Source organism: Acanthochromis polyacanthus, chromosome 3 (assembly GCF_021347895.1).
Source record: "Acanthochromis polyacanthus isolate Apoly-LR-REF ecotype Palm Island chromosome 3, KAUST_Apoly_ChrSc, whole genome shotgun sequence".
Classification (NCBI taxonomy): domain Eukaryota; kingdom Metazoa; phylum Chordata; class Actinopteri; family Pomacentridae; genus Acanthochromis; species Acanthochromis polyacanthus.
The window spans coordinates 39,854,782-39,876,360 of NC_067115.1; the positions used below are offsets into that span (position 1 = coordinate 39,854,782).

Below are 21,579 nucleotides of genomic sequence, written 5' to 3' on the forward strand. Positions count from 1 at the left end.
TGCCTAGATGCTCCTGTCTACTGCCCAGTGGGTATAGCGCCCAGCCCCAATTTTCTGCCCAGTGAATGGTGGGCCAACCGGGCAGCTGACCCCATGTTACTTTATCGGGCTGTGGCAGACTGAGGCCCACGAGGCCCCAGGGCTCAGCCACCAAGTGTTCTCTGAATAGGGCTGGGATTTTAATTTTGATTAACTAATTACAGCGGAAATAACGTGTTAATTAAAATAATGCATTTAATCGCACCTTTCTCAGTTCTCTAATTGGTGGCACACCGGTAACACTGATGAACACTCCAGCCCAGTAGGTGGCAGTAACGAACGTAAAGTCTGTCTGCAGAATATCGTCTATGGTCTGCAGTGAAGAAGATGCACACAAGGAGGTTTGGTGAACAATGAAGGAAGATGAGACTCATTGTGCTTGTTGGGAGGAAAGTTTTCTTTTAAAAATTTTCTTGATGTCAGCTTGGATAGAAGCTTGGTTGTTTGCAAATTGTGCAACAAAGAGTTTTGTGATCACCGCAGCACTTCAAGCCGACGTTATCACCTCAATATAACACATGCTGCTGTTAGCACCAGCGCTAACATGAGCTGTGACAGTCCTGCTAACAGCTAACGGTGTAGCCATCCCATAATAAACCACTTTAGAAGACAGTGAAAGTGCTTTCGTTCACAAAAAGTCTTAAAATGTTGAATATAATCGCTATAATTGCATTTTGAGTTTGCAGTAATCTGTGAATGTAGTAGACATGAAAAATGCAGATAAATAGAAATGAAACAAACATTTTTTGGTGAAAGTTACTACACTGCCAAAGAGTCGGAGCCTCGGCAGAGTAAAAACTTAAACCACAAAATGTCTGACTTTTAATACCTTAATTATAAACTTTTAGATAATGAAAAAATATTTTTGTATATTTTTGTAAAAATGTATATTAGAGACTGTGCAGACCAGCTCTGTCAGGTGCTGCTGCACATCTTTAACCTGAGCCTGAGTCTGGAGTGGATTCCTGTGTTATGGAAGACTTCCTGCCTGGTTCCTGTCTCAAAGACCAGGAACCCCAGGGAGCCTAACCACTTCAGACCTGTGGCTCTCACTTCTCATTTGATGAAGACCATAGAGAGGATCGTCCTCAAGAACCTCCATCCCCAGGTGAGCCAACATCTGGATCTACTGCAGTTTGCCTACCAACCGAACATTGGAGTGGTTGATGCAGTCATCTACCTGCTGCACAGATCGCTGACTCACCTGGAGAACACTGGTGGCACTGTAAGGGTCATGTTCTTTGACTTCTCTAGTGCTTTCAACACAATCCAGCCTTCTCTGCTCAGAGTGAAGCTTGAAGGAGTGGGAGTAGACTGGTTGCATGTACCATCGACTACCTCACCAACAGACCACAGTACATGAGGCTTCAGGACTGTGTGTCTGATGTAGTAGTCAGCAGCATGGGGGCCCCACAGGGGACAGTGCTCTCCCCCTTTCTCTTCACTCTGTACACGTTGGACTTCCACTACAACTCTGGGAGCTGTCACCTCCAGAAGTTCTGCGATGATACAGCCATTGTCGGGTGAGTATCTGAGGGGACGAGCGGGAGTACAGGACAGTCATCTCTGACTTTGACTGGTGTAAGCGAAATCATCTGCAGCTCAACACCAGTAAGACAAAGGAGATGATCATTGACTTCCGCAGGAGGAGGACACTTCAGTCTGCACCGGTGAACATCCAGGGTTTGGACATTGAGATGGTGGACTCTAACAAATACCTGGGTGTTCACCTCAACAATAAACTGGACTGGTCACACAACATAGAGGTTCTGTACAAGAAGGACCAAAGTCATCTCCACCTGCTGAGGGGACTGAGGTCCTTTGGAGTGTGCAGGACTCTGCTCTGGACATTCTATGACTCTGTGGTAGCATCTGCTATCTTCTATGTAGTGGTCTGCTAGGGAAGCACTGAAAGGGACAGAAAGAGACTGAACAAACTGGTCAGGAGGGCCGGTTCTGTCCTGGACTGTTCCCTGGACTCCATAGAGGAGGTGGGTGAGAGGAGGATGTTGGCAAAGCTCACATCCATCATGGACAATTCTCACCCACTGCATGACACTGTAGGGTCTCAAAGCAGCTCCTTGAGCAGCAGACTGAGGCACCCACCTTGCAAGAAGGAGCACTATCGCCGGTCATTTATCCCATCTGCTGTTAGACTTTATAACATTAGCATCACTGGCTGATGTTAACATAAACTGGACTCATATATCATCCCAAACCATAATAATTTGCACAGACATTCTTGCACTGCTACACATTTTGCACTTTTTAAACTCATTTTTCAAGCCACTTTATATTGTATTGTATTGCAGTGTGTCAATACTGCAGTATTTCATCCTCACTTCTCAACCCAGTACATATTGTAAATATTGCTGCTGCAATTTTTATTTTGTTATTGTTTTGCTTTGATTCTACATTTATTGCTGCTGTAACGGTGTGAATTTCCCCTGGTATGGAGAGAAATAAAGAACTTATCTCATCTTATCTTATATTCTTATAAAAAGAACCATCAAAATGGCACCATTTATCAGACCCTGAATCTATGAAAACAGAATGAATCTGTGGATTTTCAACTTTCTGAAGGTCCTTGAACAACAAATGCTTTTGTCACAGCCACACAGTGTAAAAACTAAATCCAGAGTTGAAATCATCCAAATCACCTTTTTTCTGCATGCCCCATTTTAAAATTGGATTAATTTTATAAATTTTAAATGACAAAAAATTATATATCTATTCATTGATTCAACAGTCAACCAAAATTTATTTGAACTGAAAATAATTACTTATTGTGTCAAATATTGCTGTTTGACAAAAATGCGAATTGCGATTAATTAATTAGAAAGCCTGTAATTAATTAGATTAATTTTTTAAATCGCGTCCACCACTAATTGAAAAGAAAAAGTTGAGATGCAGAGGATACCTGTTTGATACTGAGGGCAAGGGGCAGGTGCTCTAGCACCACCTGGTGTCTATCTGTGCATGCCACTGAGTACAGTATATTATTGGAAAGCCTATAGTCACGAGGAGCAGGATGTGAATATATGACACCGCTCATTTCAGTTGGCTCTGTCCTTCCTTCTTCTATTTGTGTAAATGTCTTTGCACATGCACAGTTTGACATTAATGTATGTTTAATGAATAAATACATTAGTCAAGACATAAATATTCTGTCAACCGTATTTAAATATTTGGAATACTCCAGTGATCTGTAGTTTTGCACTTCCAAAACAGTTTCAAAACATCAAACATTCAGAGGTTCAAGAAACAGTAAAAAAACGGGAACAATCAAAATGGTGAATGATCTGGTTTCAGTCCACTGAGTCCGCATTCAGCGTCATAATTCATGGTCTGGTTTCAGTATAGGAAGCCATACTATCTGTCAGGTGACAAACGAGTCTTCACCAGAGTCTTATTTAGAGCTGCTGTATTCTCAATTTGTTTCGGGTTCTACTCTGTGACAGCAGAGGAAAGGCTTTTTCCCACGTGAAGGGGCTGTGGGGTGTGCGGGTGTGTGTTGGGAGTGTATGTGTGTGTATGAAAGTCAGAAACACCAACAGACAGACAGACAGACAGACAGACAGACACACACACACACACAGTGTATTCCTATCTTTGTGGGGACGTACCATTGACTCCCATTAATATCTAACCCCTAACCCTTACCCTAACCCTAACCTTAACCCAGACCAAAACAATGCCTAACCCTAAAGATACATTTTTGCACTTTTACTTTTTTCAGTAACAACAACATTGCCAAGAAAACACTGTTTCCCCTCATGAGGACCCAACTGAGGTCCCCACAAATGTCCTATCTTCGGGTAATTATAGGGGTTGTGGGGACATTAGGACCCACAACCCTATAATTACACGTCCACACACACACACACACACACACACACACACACACACACACACACACACACACACACACACACATTCACAAAAAGAGACACACACATGTAGACAAACCTGTGTAGAGATAAAGCGATGAGCGCACATAATAAGAAGATGGCTAATGTAGCTTTAGATCTTGGATTTTTGTCGTATCTTCGGAGTTGTATTTGTGATGAAATAAGAATTGCAGAGTTTGTGTGTGTGTGTGTGTGTGTGTGTGTGTGTGTGTGTGTGTGTGTGTGTGTGTGTGTGTGTGCTTTCTAATATGAGCCACATTTCAGATAGAGTGGTGCCTCGTCTATCACGGGGGTTAAGTTTCAAAATCTTCCGTGATAGATGAAAAATCTGTGAAGTAGCAACCATATTGTAACCCTTAAATATTGGTCGACTCATCCATCTCAAGGGCTGTTGGTCAAGCAGATTTCAATTGTCTTGTGTGATTGTGATCCTACTACAAATCAACCACTGCGGACTTATCAGGACTTATCCGTCAGAAATCATACGACTGAGCAGCCTTGGCAGAGCACTGCACTCTCTGAATGCTTTTCTTGTTAGAAATGCAGCTTGTTCCCAGGAAGAGTCATGCTTAAACTGAGGGCAGACATCTTTACCACGCGCTGTTGTAATTGATTGCGCCCTTACAGTGCTGTACCCTAAGTCAAATGTAGCCATCAACTTCCTAGTTCATATTTTTTGCTTTATGAACCACTTACCCAAACGACTTCACACTTGACGCTGCACCTCCTCAGTACACCTTCCAAGTGTAATGTAGATTGGAATAACAGAAGAACGATTGTCGACAAAAGTGAGGAACAGAGACACACGCATGCACAATGTGTGGAATATGTGTTTTGAAATCCAATAATTCAGGCCAGTGACATAATACCCTGATTCTTTACTTATAGAGGCAAAAGAAGAGAAATTGCTTCCTCAGTAATTAAGTGTCAACAGCATGCAAAAGGATACCAGGCTATGAGCTAAATTTTTGGTCAAACTCATGTTCTGAATGGATAGTGATGCCAAACACAAGATTGAGGGTGTTGGTACTGTTTTAAGAAAGAACTGTTTTAACTAAGAAAATGTCTGTTGTTGCACCATTTGTATCTATTCAATGCATGAAACCAATAGCTTGCTGCTTTTCAGCATAATACTGGTAAGGCACAGAGGTTCCTGCCACATTGTGATTCCGTTTTGTTTGATGTACCTTTTTTCCCCTCACACTAAATTGAGTAGTTTTTAATTATGCTCATAAGGACAGGGTAACTTTATAACCATATAAAAGACCGTATTAGTTAGAACGAAATATAAAAGGGGAATTTTAACATCTTCACTGTTGTGAAAGTGGTAATCCATCCTGGTAGATGCACCCACAGTAACCAAATCACCATGAGCAACCATCACAGAAACAATGTATATAACAATATTTGTTGGTGGCAAATGTTTCAGTTAAAGCAATAGAATAGGAAATAATTACATTAAAAACATCGGTCTGATATTGTGCTTGACCCTCTTGTACTGCCAAAAAAGCTCTGACCCATTAGAGAATAGACATACAGTCATGGGAAAAATTATTAGACCCAAGGGCGTCAGTTTGTTTTTAAAAGTGGGGGGGATGGAGACCACAGCACTTTGAGAAAATGTCGAAGAACGGCAGCAAAATGCCACAAGCTGGGCTCGAACTCGCAACCACCGCACCAAAGGCGGAGGCTCAAGCTGTTGAGCTATCGGTATATGTGGGTAAAGGGGTCTGTGGGCCGCTATAGTACTAATTCTCCCGGGCCGAAATTTTGCCCCTGCACGCCTCTGGTCGGAGCTTCCACTTGGCACAGGCGCAAATTTAGCATCTGCACATTTTTTTTTGTTTTCTTTTTAATCTCACGAAGGTGTGCTGTGTGTCTGTGCAACTCTCGGCCGAGTGCGGATGGTGTGTTCAGGAGCGTCGGAATTTTCTATACTGCTGAAAATAACTGGGTTTACAACGGCTTACATGTGAAGAATTTGAATGTGTTGGAGACAAAATGACCCCTGACAAAAAGTGGGGGGACACGTCCCCACCGTCCCCCCTTTATTATTCTCTGTTCTTAGTATTCACAGGTTCCATTTATCACCTTTAACTTCATCTCTGCTGTTGAAGCATAATGATAATACAGAGTACATGTTGCAATTACTTAAAGCAGATATGCAGCATTCATACATCAACACATTCAGGTCAAGAGCTTCATTATTAGGGGCTCGGGCATGGAACATGCCAGAGCCATTATTGCTCTCCCGCGGGGTTTCTTCTTCTTATTATTATTATTATCATTATCATTATTATTATTATTGTTGTTCTGCCTAAAACTTTGGCTCGCTATTCCTCCTAGGGCTTTGAGAAATCACACACATGACAGGGGGGGCTTGGCCCCCAAGAGATGCACACGATGTGAGTGAACATTTAATTTCACAGCTAACAAAAACCTCTCTGCTTGACACAGCCTTTACAGTAACTCCAATCCAAATTTTGACCAGGTGAGATCTTCCCGTCTCCGCCTTTCAAAATAAAAGCACAGCACAATTTCAAAATAAAAGCCTGCAACGGACCGGAAAACGCCGAAATACGCCTCTCCCGCGGCCGCTCCGGATGGAGGTCGCACGAGGGCCTGACGGCCGCCCTTCCCGAGCCCCTCCCACGATTTCCGCGTGCGGGAATTGTCTAGTTTCCTTTACTGCACATTTTGAAAACTACATTCTTTAACAATTTTGAACTGTAAGGATGTGTAAACACATGTAATAAATGGATGAAACAAATAATGTGTTGCTGACATTGATGTATAAAAACTGAACAGTCACAAGACAAGTTGTATTATGAAGAGAGGGGCTGAATCTGCAGCATTATTGTTATTACTGGAAGGATGAGGAGGACATCAGTGCTGCTCTTCCTCATAGTGATGAAGCAGAAAAGACTCTTCAGACAACCACAGTTGGATGTTCATGTTCTCTGGAGTTCTCAGTCCATCAGACCAGATGTTTCCAACAATCCAGACCAAGGCTGTAAGGAAAAGACAGAAACAGTGCGGAAAAAATCTCCAAGGTTCTTTCATTCCAACTGATGGAACATTAAATATCAGAGTGAACAAATCACGATATGAATGGAACACAATAGAGTGTTGTGTTTTGTCATCTTTTTAATCTTATGGAGATATTTCTTTTCCTGGTTGAGGCTAAAGAACATTTTACTGCCTTAGATGGACAATAAAGTTTATTCTTTTTATTCTAATGTATCATTGGCATTAACATGAGCTTCACAGTTATCTGAAAATACACTGTTGTAGAAAAAAAAAGTCTGAAGCAAAGAACAGAGATTTTAACTCAGAACTGAACTGTTCTTCATCCACTGAACTGATAGATCAACATTAATCACTAACAGAGTTCTGTGGAGGAACATTAATATAGATTCATTAATGTGGATTCATTTCTATCTGCTGATCATTAATGAACTGCACCTCGAGAAAGCAGTTATTGATCCATTATGATTGATCAGCTGTGACCTGCAGGACACTTAGCTACAGCTAACAGTCAACTAATTTATGACACTGACTAACCTGATTTAGCATCAGTGTGAGCACAAAGTTAGGAAACGTAACTTGAGATTTACAAAACAACTTTAAAACACGATGTTAGAACATGTTTATTTCAGAGGTTACAGTCTGATGTTAACTTACATTAACTTCAGCTACAGGTCACTGCTTTATATGTGATATGCTCCAGTTGTAGAGAAGAGTACAACTAGTTACAAAGATAACTTTAACACTTACATGTAAAGTTTATCTCGACTTTTGGAGGCTTTGTTGTTCGCCGCAGCTTTGGTAAACAGCAGATCCGGTAAATGAAGGTGGGACAGGAAGTCCTCGGCTCTCAGTCAGTCAGACCAATCACTGCTCTCTGGCTCCGCCCTTGTTGATGTCACTGGCTCCAAAAATCCAAGATGTCAACCAGAAAGTAGCAAAATCTGGGCTTCATTTTCTCAGTGCAGAAACCAACGGGTGACGTCACAGTAGCTACGTCCATCTTTATTATACAATCTATGCTTAGGAGGAAGCCTGGAGAAGCCTACACACCAGACTGTCTTGCTCCTACAGGAACACATGTGGGTGGATCAATGACAATCCGGGATTGTTTCAGTTTGGTTGGATCAGAAAATCCAATTGTGTGAAGGGCGAATGAACCAGGTCATGTACAGGTCTACTCTTGAAAACAGTCTTCTTCTGTCAGCTGGAAAACTCTCCTGCCACAAATGGATGGATTTTTCAACAACACAACAATGCCCCTTGCATGTGACATGGGGCATTGTAGAACTGTAGAACCTGTGGGTGTCACGGTACGGGGGGGAGTCTGAACCCAAGATTGGGAGCACACAGAGCAGACAACAGGCAGATCAAAGTTGTGCTCCAGGAGACTGGCAGACACAAGAGAGCTGAAAGAGAAAACACCTCATCAGTGAAAGAGAAGCAAAACTGTAAACAGACATGTAGGCTGTAGGTAGGCACAATCCAGCATTTACAGCAACATTATGATAGTGTAAATAAAATTACGCCATTATAATTTCACTGTAGGTTATTTTTCCTTTCCTGTGCTGACACTGCGCTCAGATGAAGTATGAAGAAAAGTATGGCTATGTGTTTTCCCTGTTTTGTCCCTCCAAGAGTGTTGTGAAGCATGGAGATATGAGATCCCAGAATCAGCCACAAAGGGGAGACTCTGACAGAACAACAGCTAAATAAGGGAACATTGTGATATTATAACCTGTGATTTAGGATCAGATTATGCCATAACCTAATGAATGAGTGTGAACTAACCAAGTGTCTATTCTTACATTCTTTAATGTTGAAACAGTGTAGAAGTCAGAACAGCAGCTCACTGTGAAAGCTGATGTGTTTGATAGATTTGACTAAAAAGAGGAACTTATGCTTTATGAAATGGGAATGCTTTTAAGAGTTTTGATTTGACTACTGTTAAGATAAGAGGGTTTTAACTTTGTATTGAGGTGAGAAGTCACGAGTTAAGTGAACTAGGGTCAAGCGTTCACAGTAAGGGTCTCTAGACTCAAAATAGATTGGGTTTTTTTAATAAGTCTGTACACATTGTCCAAAAGATTGCACAATGGGATGCCAGCGACAGTTAGAGGCTGACATCTGCGTTTCCATTTCCTGATCAGGAGCCTGTGCTGAGTTGCAGACAGGAGAGATCGGGGGGGGGGCAAGATGGGCTGTCTGGACAGTCCAAAACAGACAGTTTCAGTTCCTTAAAAGTGGAGGTGATCATGCGGTCAGTGTATGGGGCAAGTGTGTGAGTTGGGAGGGGGTAAAGATACAGTAAACTATAAATTACATCTGATCGAGATGCAAGTTGGGAGATTGTTGCGGGTATCTGCCTGGGTGCAATCCAGACATCAGTCTGAGCACAGGGGATGATTACCACGTAACTCGGACAGGGAATTCAACATGATCTGCAAAGGAATAACTGTTCTGATGGAATTATGGACCAAAGTACTGCGTTTCCTGCAGTGTTGGAGGATTACTGAACTGTGATCTGGAAATAATGCTGTCTGAAGGAACATTACTGAACTCTATTTTCCATGTGAGGAATACTGGACCAAACAACAAAAATGGATATATGCAGATCTAAATCTGGTCGGACCCCCGTCCACTTCCCCCTGGGCCCCGGCGGGTCTCAGGTGAGCAGCCGGGTGTGGCCACACCGTGACTGCTCTCCCTCCAAATTATGTAATCTGGGTGAATATTACTTCTCTTTTATGAAAGCATAGTTCCACTAATGAGTCGTGTTAAACAATTGAAAGAATATTGATGTTTGATTAACTGTCTGATGATTTATTGGCTATGCTTTTGCCCTGCTAAAACTATATTAATAAAGCATTATTCTGCAATTAAAGACAACAAATTGCAAGTGCTATTTTTATCCCTGAATGAATACTTATACATCTAGCTCTGGATGTAAAAAGTCAGATTACTGCGTGCATAACAATAGCAAGGTTCTGAAAGGTTACCTAATCATAGGGGTCAGGTTGGCCCTGTATAAACATATCCTAGAGGTTGTCTATATGTCCATAACCTCTGAATTAACCTAGCAACTTAACAAGTGCAAGATCTATGAGAGGAAAAGCTGCCGTTAACAGGTGTGTCTGGTGGTTAAATTTAACTATACCGAAGTGGCTACTCGGTTAAATTAATTATCAGAGGAAGTAGGGATAGGCATCTGGATGAAGGCAGTGAGACAGCTAGGCGAATTTTCCTCGTCAACCAGCTTAACAGTTCTGCAGCATCCCTCTGAGTAAGATCTCAGGGGGCAGTAGGACCGGACCCGAAGGATGGAGAGCTGGTCCGGTGATTCCCTGACAGCTGAATAAGTTAATTAGGGGGTCACTGGCCCTGAGGATCAACAAGAGTTAAATGCCCTCCCGATGTTGACCCAGTTTCCCCCTGAAATCAGTCACATTCCCACCTGCCCAGACAGTCTCACTAGATAAAATACATGTTTTTTGTTGTTTGTGCTAACATAAAGTTTGTGTCATAATGTGTGTTGTGCTGGGAGATAGTGATTTGTTGGCATAGTGGAAAAGAGGACTTGAGGCATGCTCGACCTAGGACTTGTCTTATGACTTTATTGCCAACACCTGAGAAAACCTGTGGATTCACTTGTGACTTGAAAAGCTTCATTCATTTTGTGATATGCTCTTTAGATGCAAAAATGTATATTACAGTTTTTCTGAATTGATAGACACTATTCCGGAAAAATAGCAGACATTTCCCAACACACTGCACACAAATGCATCCTATAAATGAAACAGAGGGGGCCATTGCAGAGCCTGACTATACGTTACAAAATAAAAATAATGTTAGACAAAAAAAATACGGCACTGTATTGTACACAGTACAGTATACAAATATTACACCACGTCTGCATCGATTCTTTGAGCCTGGTCAGAACACATGACCTCATCAAAATCAGAAGCTGTGTTGTCTCTGGAAAGAAGGACCTAGTGTGTTTGATCCAGCCCTGACCTGCATCAACAGAAACATCACCACATGCCAAGACCACTGATTGCAAGAGATTTTCCCAAAGTATGGCTGCCGCTCATATACCTTCCACCTCCATGTAGAGAAGAATTCTTCTATAGGATTCAGAAAGAGAGAATATTGTGGCATAAACACCACAATAACTTGGGGTTCATATTGAACCATTCCATCCAACCATCAATAGTCCTCTATGAAAACTAACATTGTTCCAGATGTATTCATGTGTATCATCAGAATCCAACTGAAAAACTCTCTGGAACAGACGCATACAAAACACAGAAAAGTCAGTCATGTACACTTTCTGTAATTTTACTAGCAATTGTGAACCAGAATTAGCATTAGATTTTTTTTACAGTATTCTCCGAACATTTCTGACTGCTTGCATTGTTCCAGTATAGACATGTCACTGAAGTGACAATATTTACATACCATGTAAAGTAAACCTCAATAAACCTGAAACTATTTACGTTATGCACCATCCTTATCATCTGCTGACCCAGCAGGTTTTACAGTGTGTAGTTCATTGGCAAAAGTGTTTTCAGTTTTGACCTGTTGTGTCTTAATTGTGACAGCAGTGTTGGAACAGTGTCCCAATTCTGCTTCCAAGTGTTCACTTTTTGAAAAATGTGTGTAACTCATCGATGTTTAGCATTACAGTTTGTGTAACATTACTTAGTATTAAACAAGAACAGTATTTTGAATGAAGATTTCTCTTGTCTTTTTCAGGACTCCCCACCAAAGTCAGACATGGAACAGAAGCTGCGTTCAGCTTCCAGTGTAGATGAACTAATGACTCTTATCTATCCTTCATACTGGGCTGCTCTCAAGTGCACATCCAAACTTTCTACTGCTGTTGCATCTACGGCCTCTAAAGTCTCCCAGCATCCACAACCTCACTTACTGAGACCACTGGCAGATCCAGAGGAATCAACTTTTGCTGCTGCCTACCTCAACTTGGATGTCCTCAAAAGTATGTTTTTATCTAGTTGTAACATTATTTTCTCAGAAATGTGTCATAAAAGGAAAATTATGCTATGGAGAGTTACTCCTGTCCTTTCGTAGATCTACTCAAAATTCATTTAAGTTCGGAGGGTGACCAGTGTGATTTTAATGTTTCTGTGGGCAGGCTATAGCGAATGAACACAATTTACTTTATATTAAACACTTGGACTTAAGCATTACTTTGAGCTCCTTCACCCGTTCTCCGAGAATAATAATAATAATAATAACAATAATAAGTTTAATTTATAATGCACTTTACATTTGAAAACCAAATCTCAAAGTGCTACAGATAAAAACATCAACAATAAAATACAGCAGATTAAGAAAACGCTTTTAAAAATATAAAAGTCTTCAACTGTTTTTTAAAAACTTCAGGCGACTCTGGCACCCGCAGGTGGTTGGGGAGGGCATTCCACAGTTGTGCTGCAGCCACCTGAAAGGCCCTATCTCCCATGGAGTGGGGTTTGGACCTTGGGACCTGGAGTTGGTTGCTGTTGGAGGGGCGGAGGTGCCTGGTCGGATTGTGTTGACTGATCAGATCTTTAAGGTACACTGGCACGCTGCCATGGACGCAGTGATAAGTCAGGAGACAAATCTTAAATTCAATCCTGAACCTAACTGGAAGCCAATGGAGGTTATGGAGGATGGGTGTGATGTGATGGGATTTGCGCACCCTCATCAAGATCCCGGCAGCGCAGTTCTGGATGTACTGCAGTCTCTGGAGGCTCCTGCCAGGAATCCCGATGAGGAATGCATTACAGTAGTCTAGCCTGGAGGAAACGAAGGCGTGGACCAGCTTCTCAGCATCAGGGAGGGAGAGGAAGGGGCGGAGTTTGGAAATATTTCTGAGATAAAAAAAATGCGCTTTTACAGATGTGTTGAATATGGGTGTCATAAGACAGGTGGGGGTCAAAACGTACCCCTAAGTTTGTTACAGAGGATGTAAGGGGAATGTCATGGCCGGCAAAAGAGAAAACAGTGAGGGGAAAGGATTTGAGTTGATGTGGGGTTCCAATGAGGACACCTTCCGTTTTAGTGCTGTTCAGCTGGAGAAAGTTGTCATTCATCCACGCCTTCGTTTCCCCCAGGCAGTCGGTGAGTTTGGACAATGATGTTGGGGATGTGGGGTCCAACCTGACATAGAGCTGAGTATCATCAGCATAGCAATGGAAGGCAACTCCATGCCTGCTGATGATGTGGCCCAGGGGGAGCATGTAGATGGAAAATAGGGTAGGGCCAAGAACTGATCCTTGAGGCACTCCACAATTAACAATGTGGGGCCAAGATCTGGCTTTCCCAAGGGCCACACACTCAGCTCTATCCATCAGGCAGGACCGAAACCACTGAAGTGCTGTGTCTGACATGCCAATGAAATATTGCAGATGGTGGAGGAGGATGGTATGGTCAACAGTGTCAAAGGCAGCTGAGAGGTCCAAGAGCAGAAGGAGGGAAGGACAGCCCTGGTCAGAAGCCACCAGCAGGTCATTGGTGACCCTGACCAGGGCCGTCTCTGTGCTATGGGCAGTGCGGAAACCAGACTGAAATTCTTCATAAAGACTGTGTGAGTGAAGGTGATTATGGATTTGGGAGGTGACAGCTTTTTCTATTACTTTGGAAAGGAAAGAGAGGTTGGAAATGGGCCAGTAGTTGGATAAGATGTCAGGGTCGAGGGAGTTTTTTTTTTAGCCAGGGGTTGATTAGTGCGCTTTTCAGAGTGGCTGGAAGGTAACCGGATTGCAGGGAAGAGTTTATAATGGTGGTAATGAGAGGGCTTAACCCTTTAAGCTTCAGTCAATTCCAGCCATTTTCAGTACAAAAAAATCGCTAATATTCTATTTTTAAATAAAAAAAATGACGAAAAATACAGGGAATATTGGACGCACATCACGAGGTGCGTTTCCTTGAAAACGACCGATTCGTGGATTTTATACCGACTTCAGGACATGTTTTGGACAAAATAGTTTACTGGCTTGTGTTGTCTGGATGTAAAAGGTTGGATTATGGCCGTTTTTTGTGGAATCTTTTTTTTCTGTGTGTAATAATGAACCCAGAAATGTGAGTCGCGCTGTGTGCGTTGAAGCCGTGTATAGAGAACGGATGGATGAATATTTGTTTTTGTCGGACAAATGTGTTTTTCTCACCCGCTGTGGTAATCACATCTGAAAGTGGTTTATACCGGCGGATTCATGAGAATCTAAGCTTTCCATCGGCGTATAGTGTTTATATAATCGGGTTTGCAGCCGTCGGACATTCTTGAAATTCCTATGCAAATTAGTAAGTGTACCGCCGGCGGTACACCTACGACGCACTGAAGAGTAAAGGGCTAATGAAGAAATATTTGATTTGATGAGGGAGGTGGGAAAAGGGTCCAGAGGACATGTTGAGGATCTCATGCTGTGGATGAGAACCTCAACCTGTCTGTGTGAGAGAAGTGCAAAATGAGAGAAGATAGGTGCTGAGGTGAATGAAGTGGATGGCATGGTAGCAGAAGGTGTTAAATTTGAGCGGATTGTATTGATTTTTGAGGTGAAAAAGTTGAGAAATAGATCACATTGATCATCTGTACTGGTGTCTTGCATGTGGCCTGGTGGACTGAGAAGATGATTAACTGTTTTAAAAAGTTGTTTGGAATTTCCTGGGCTGTTACAAATGAAATTGGAGTAGTGTTGTGACCGTGCATGGCTGAGTGACTTGGCGTAGGCTGTTTGGTGTTCTTTGTATGCCTCTTGGTGGACAGTAAGCCCTGAGGCAAGATAACGCCTCTCAAGGACCCTCCCAGTCGCCTTCTGTCTACGCAGCGCACCAATGTACCATGGAGCAGGGCGAGTGAAGGTCACAGTTTGTGTCTTGAGGGGTGCATGGGCATCATATATCATCTGCAATCCGGTATTGTAGTAGTCCACAAGCCCATCATAGGAGAAGTGATGGGCAGATATCGACAGTTTTTGCAGGTCGTGCGATAGATGTTCAGGGTTAATGTGTTTTATTTTCCGAAAACTGAATTGATGTTTTGGTTTATTGAGTGAGGTCTGAAGTGAAAAGTCCAGGGAAACTGCACTGTGGTCAGATATACCAAGATCGTGCACATGAATATTATTGACAGAAAAATTTGTGATGATGAGGTCCAGTGTGTGCTCTTTCATGTGAGTAGGGGCAGTTACATGTTGTGTGAGATTTAGTGTGTCCAGTAGTTGTGTGAGTTCTGTGGTGTATTGACTTGAGGGAGAGTTTATATGGATATTGAAGTCCCCGAGAATTACAACATTGGTAGATGTTGTGCACACAGACAAAAGTAACTCAGTTAGCTCTGGAATGAAACTTGGGTGTGGTTTGGGTGGCCGGTATATGAGGATGGTTGTAAGTGGGAGAGGTTTTGCACATGTAAAAGCCAAGCATTCAAAGGAAGAAAGCTTTGTCAAAGTGATGGAGGACAGGTGCAAATTGGAACGATGTATCACTGCCAGACCTGACTCGACACTTCATGGTGATTCGTCGGCCAGTTTTAGGAGCATCCAACCTCGAGGCTTACCGAGGGTAACTAGACCCACCCTGGCAGAGCATTAAATTCGTTGCCGTGGGTTGTCTAGCGCGGCTGGGCTAGCTAGCGGGGCTAGAAACATAAACATCATTATTATATCTTGTTATATTAAAGTAAGCTCCTTTTCTTTGCTGCCAGAATGAAAATGTGGATGTCAGATAATCAGTCCTGAAATAAAATTAGTGTCAGAGAGGCATGAATAATAGTATTGTGAATGTGTTGTCATCTTACAAGAGTGTGAATAAGTGAAGTTGGTGCAAAACAATGTCGTGAAAACTTTTAATTTTGCTGTATTATTTATTTTTTAATTACTGGCCAACAATTAAGATTTTTCATTTAATTAATTGCATGATTTTCTGTGATTAATTGCAATTAATCGCATTGTTATGTGTGAATTTAAATAATGGATTTAAAAGTAGTATATTCTGCACTTTTATTTTAAAATTACTGCTATATGAACAAAAATGCTATCACATTTGATTTGCAAACACTTTAAACAAATAAAAAGTAGTATTCCCTTTACACAGTAGCAGTTAAAACATTTCTTGTAAATATCAAGTAATGTAATAAAATAAAATAAAACCAAAGCTATTTGCCACTGCAAGGGCATTAATGTTTTATCTGGTTTGTTATAGAAAAGCAAGTTACCCTCAGATTCTAGAGCCACTATTATAACATCATAACAGGAACCTTCCCAGCAACAGCAAGTTAACATTTATAAATCTGTTATTTTTTCTCTGAACAGATACCAGCAGAAACCTTTTTCTTATTTCAGTGACCAGTATAAACAGTCTATCTTTAGTAGCAGCTGTCCCTGTTAGAGTGAGATGAAGTGGTCAAACACAACAAAAGTACACAGCTGGGACTGACTGGGGTGAAGACTTTTTAGTCTGTGACGTTGATGTTTGTACTTCTTTTTTTTGGCCTTTTTAGACTTTAATAAATAGGACAGTGGAGAATGACAGGAAACTTGTGGAGAAGAGCAAATGGCTGGGGGACGGACTCAAACTCAGGATCGATGCATAAGAGACTATAGTCCCGGTTTATGTCATCACACACACGCACAAAACCTTTCAGTGATGCAGATTGATGTTCATATGTGCTGTCATTCCTTGCAATCCTAAGAACGTTCCTCAGACCAACATCTTCCACAGAACTAATTGGAATGCAGTCTATAGCTAACTAGCCTAGCCATGCTACACCCATGTTTCTGACGGCACAAGGGTCTAGGGAAGCTCGACAGGGAGGGAGGCGGGCTTAAAGGTTGTCTATCAAATCCCTCTGCAGCAATTGGGTAGGTATACAACCAATCAACGCAACGAATAGGCTGACGTAGTTCCGAGAGCACCGGCGGATTGTGGCTAAGTCCCATTAGCTGCCCAACCAGCGGAGCCGCGGAGCCAACTGGTATATTAAGGATTTGCCATATCCCGTCGGCATAAGTCCAAATACATCTTTCTTCTCAATGAAACACTTAAGTGCCGTCCTTTGTTTATCTTTCAAGTTGAATTTTAGCTTCAAATCTTTAAGGGCTGTGGCCAAAGCCGAGTCGAAAGATAACTGTTTATTGTGCGCCGGTTGTTTCTGTCAGAATCGTCACGCCTCTGTCGTCACTTCGTTACGCCCGCCTTCTGACTCTACACTTCATGGTGATTGGTCCGGCCAGTTTTAGGAGAATCCAGCCTCGAGCCTTATGGAGGGTAACTAGACCCTCCCTGGCAGAGAATTAAATTCGTTGCCGTGGGTTGTCTAGCGCGGCTAGGCTAATAGCTAACTACTTCGCTGTGTTAGCTTCTCTTGTTGTAGTTTATCTCTATTTCTCCCACATGCTGCATCCAACCGGTCTGCCAAAGCTTCCCTTCACTGTTCGGTTGAGACGGGATGACGCCCATCATCCCAAGTACTGATCAACATCCAGCCCTCCTGTGACCCATGGTTTGTCTGCATGTGTCTTCAGAGCCAGTGAGCATCAGACTTGCACAATAATGCTAATGGTGATTGTATTGGTTTTTAGTACTTCTATTGTGTATTTTTGATTTTATTTTCCTGTTCTGGATGTACAGCACTTTGCTTCAATCTGTGGTTGTTTAAAGTGCTATATACACACGTGGACAAAATTGTTGGTACCCCTCAGTTAAAGAAGGAAAAACCCACAATTCTCACTGAAATCACTTGAAACTCACAAAAGTAACAATAAATAAAAATTTATTGAAAATTAAATAATCAAAATCAGCCATCACTTTTGAATTGTTGATTAACATAATTATTTTAAAAAAACAAACTAATGAAATAGGGCTGGACAAAAATGATGGTACCCATAACTTAATATTTTGTTGCACAACCTTTTGAGGCAATCACTGCAATTAAACGATTTCTGTATTTGTCAATGAGCGTTCTGCAGCTGTCAACAGGTATTTTGGCCCACTCCTCATGAGCAAACAGCTCCAGTTGTCTCGGGTTTGATGGGTGTCTTCTCCAAATGGCATGTTTCAGCTCCTTCCACATATGTTCAATGGGATTCAGATCTGGGCTCATAGAAGGCCACTTTAGAATAGTCCAACGCTTTTCTCTCAGCCATTCTTGGGTGTTTTTGGCTGTGTGTTTTGGATCGTTGTCCTGTTGGAAGACCCATGACCTGCGACTGAGACCAAGCTTTCTGACACTAGGCAGCACATTTCTCTCCAGAATGCCTTGATAGTCTTCAGATTTCATCGTACCTTGCACACTTTCAAGACACCCTGTGCCAGATGCAGCAAAGCAGCCCCAAAACATTACTGAGCCTCCTCCATGTTTCACCGTAGGGACAGTGTTCTTTTCTTCGTATGCTTGGTTTTTGAGTCTATGAACATAGAGTTGATGTGCCTTACCAAAAAGCTCTAGTTTGGTCTCATCTGTCCAAAGGACATTCTCCCAGAAGCTTTGTGGCTTGTCAACATGCATTTTTGTAAATTCCAGTCTCGCTTTTTTATGAGTTTTTTTCAGCAGTGGTGTCCTCCTTGGTCGTCTCCCATGAAGTCCACTTTGGCTCAAACAACGACGAATGGTGCGATCTGACACTGATGTACCTTGGCCTTGGAGTTCACCTTTAATTTCTTTGGAGGTTGCTCTGGGCTCTTTGGATACAATTCCAACGATCCGTCTCTTCAATTTGTCATCAATTTTCCTCTTGCGGCCACGTCCAGGGAGGTTGGCTACTGTCCCGTGGGTCTTGAACTTCTGAATAATATGAGCCACTGTTGTCACAGGAACTTCAAGCTGTTTAGAGATGGTCTTATAGCCTTTACCTTTAAGATGTTTGTCTATAATTTTTTTTCGGATGTCCTGGGACAATTCTCTCCTTCGCTTTCTGTTGTCCATGTTCAGTGTGGTACACACCTTTTCACCAAACAGCAGGGTGACTACTTGTCTCCCTTTAAATAGGCAGACTGACTGATTATGAGTTTGGAAACACCTGTGATGTCAATTAAATGACACACCTGAGTTAATCATGTCACTCTGGTCAAATAGTTTTCAATCTTTTATAGAGGTACCATCATTTTTGTCCAGGCCTGTTTCATTAGTTTGTTTTTTTAAATAATTATGTTAATCAACAATTCAAAAGTAATGGCTGTTTTTGATTATTTAATTTTCAATAAATTTTTATTTATTGTTACTTTTGTGAGTTTCAAGTGATTTCAGTGAGAATTGTGGGTTTTTCCTTCTTTAACTGAGGGGTACCAACAATTTTGTCCACGTGTGTAAATAAAGTTGGATTGGATTGGAAAATAATATAAAACTGTGCTTAATTACTTAATGCGTTAACATGCTAATAATATGTTAACTTACTTAGCCCTACTTTTTTATATTAAACCTGCAATGTTGATGCAGTATCTTTGTGAATCCAGTTTTAAGTGAGAAAATGTGGTGTTTCTAGATTCAAACACTGGAAGTATTGCTTTGTTTTTACTGACCTTTTCTTTGCTTCAGACTGAGAATGTAGGTGTAGTTATATTACATAATTCATGCCCCCATTTTGAAATAAAATGAATGTGTGGGGAATGAAAATTTCTCATGTTTTACAGTAAGTTGATAAAAGATGATGTGTGTATGAAATGACACATCAAGTTCTCTTAAATTAATATTCTTAATGTCAGACATTTAAATGTAAATGTTTACATCGAATCATTTTGCAGCATTGTAATCACTTACATACAATGTTTTACGGATTTGCATTGACAGGGTAGATCAAAACAGGATTCCAAAAAATGAACTAATCTGCTAAATTAATACCAGAGAGATCACTCAATAATCGAAGTAACTCTTAGCAGACAGGACCGTGTGTTGCTAAGAAGGTTTGACATTGCTTTTTATTAAACAGTTTATCCACTGGCTCGTAATACATTGCAACAGGTGATTATGGACGTATACCATGTGTGACTTTTCTGAGCATAATAGGTTTATCATGGAGTTCCTCAGGGTTCTGTCTTAGACCGATATTTTTCACATTATACATGCTTCCTTTAGGCAACATTATTTAGGAAGCACTGTGTTAATTTCCATTGTTATGGTGAAGACAGTTGTTTTTATCGATGAAACTTGATGAAAATAATCAGCTAGCCAGACTGCAAGATTGTCTTAAGGACAAAAAGACCTGGATGACCTTTAATTTCCTGCTACTAAATTCAGACAGGACTGAAATTTCAAGTTTCAAGTTTACTTTATTGTCTCCTGTGGGAGAAATTTGTCTTAGACAAGGCAAGAAATCAAGCAGCACTGCAACACAGTGAAACAGAACACATACTATTAAGAATACATACACACGTGGACAAAATTGTTGGTACCCCTCAGTTAAAGAAGGAAAAACCCACAATTCTCACTGAAATCACTTGAAACTCACAAAAGTAATAATAAATAAAAATTTATTGAAAATTAAATAATCAAAAACAGCCATTACTTTTGAATTGTTGATTAACATAATTATTTAAAAAAACAAACTAATGAAACAGGCCTGGACAAAAATGATGGTACCTCTATAAAAGATTGAAAACTATTTGACCAGAGTGACATGATTAACTCAGGTGTGTCATTTAATGGACATCACAGGTGTTTCCAAACTCATAATCAGTCAGTCTGCCTATTTAAAGGGAGACAAGTAGTCACCCTGCTGTTTGGTGAAAAGGTGTGTACCACACTGAACATGGACAACAGAAAGCGAAGGAGAGAATTGTCCCAGGACATCCGAAAAAAAATTATAGACAAACATCTTAAAGGTAAAGGCTATAAGACCATCTCTAAACAGCTTGAAGTTCCTGTGACAACAGTGGCTCATATTATTCAGAAGTTCAAGACCCACGGGACAGTAGCCAACCTCCCTGGACGTGGCCGCAAGAGGAAAATTGATGACAAATTGAAGAGACGGATCGTTCGAATTGTATCCAAAGAGCCCAGAGCAACCTCCAAAGAAATTAAAGGTGAACTCCAAGGCCAAGGTACATCAGTGTCAGATCGCACCATTCGTCGTTGTTTGAGCCAAAGTGGACTTCATGGGAGACGACCAAGGAGGACACCACTGCTGAAAAAAACTCATAAAAAAGCCAGACTGGAATTTGCAAAAATGCATGTTGACAAGCCACAAAGCTTCTGGGAGAATGTCCTTTGGACAGATGAGACCAAACTGGAGCTTTTTGGTAAGGCACATCAACTCCATGTTCATAGACTCAAAAACCAAGCATACGAAGAAAAGAACACTGTCCCTACGGTGAAACATGGAGGAGGCTCAGTAATGTTTTGGGGCTGCTTTCCCGCATCTGGCACAGGGTGTCTTGAAAGTGTGCAAGGTACGATGAAATCTGAAGACTATCAAGGCATTCTGGAGAGAAATGTGCTGCCTAGTGTCAGAAAGCTTGGTCTCAGTCGCAGGTCATGGGTCTTCCAACAGGACAACGATCCAAAACACACAGCCAAAAACACCCAAGAATGGCTGAGAGAAAAGCGTTGGACTATTCTAAAGTGGCCTTCTATGAGCCAGATCTGAATCCCATTGAACATACGTGG

At 41.5% G+C, this 21,579-nt stretch overlaps 1 protein-coding gene and 1 long non-coding RNA gene across 5 annotated transcripts in view; one reads left to right on the forward strand and one right to left on the reverse strand.

Moving 5' to 3' along the window:
- The window catches only part of LOC127533185 (uncharacterized), a 187,477-nt gene that overhangs the window by 165,633 nt on the left and 265 nt on the right, over positions 1-21,579 (reverse strand). The window lies entirely within an intron of this gene.
- Positions 1-21,579, forward strand: part of vegfc (vascular endothelial growth factor c) — a 242,824-nt gene that overhangs the window by 65,581 nt on the left and 155,664 nt on the right. For all 4 annotated transcript variants that reach the window (XM_051945656.1, XM_051945657.1, XM_051945658.1 and 1 more), the window contains exon 2: positions 11,733-11,976. In XM_051945656.1, the coding sequence (XP_051801616.1) occupies positions 11,733-11,976 (244 nt within the window). The remainder of the gene's footprint in view (positions 1-11,732; positions 11,977-21,579) is intronic.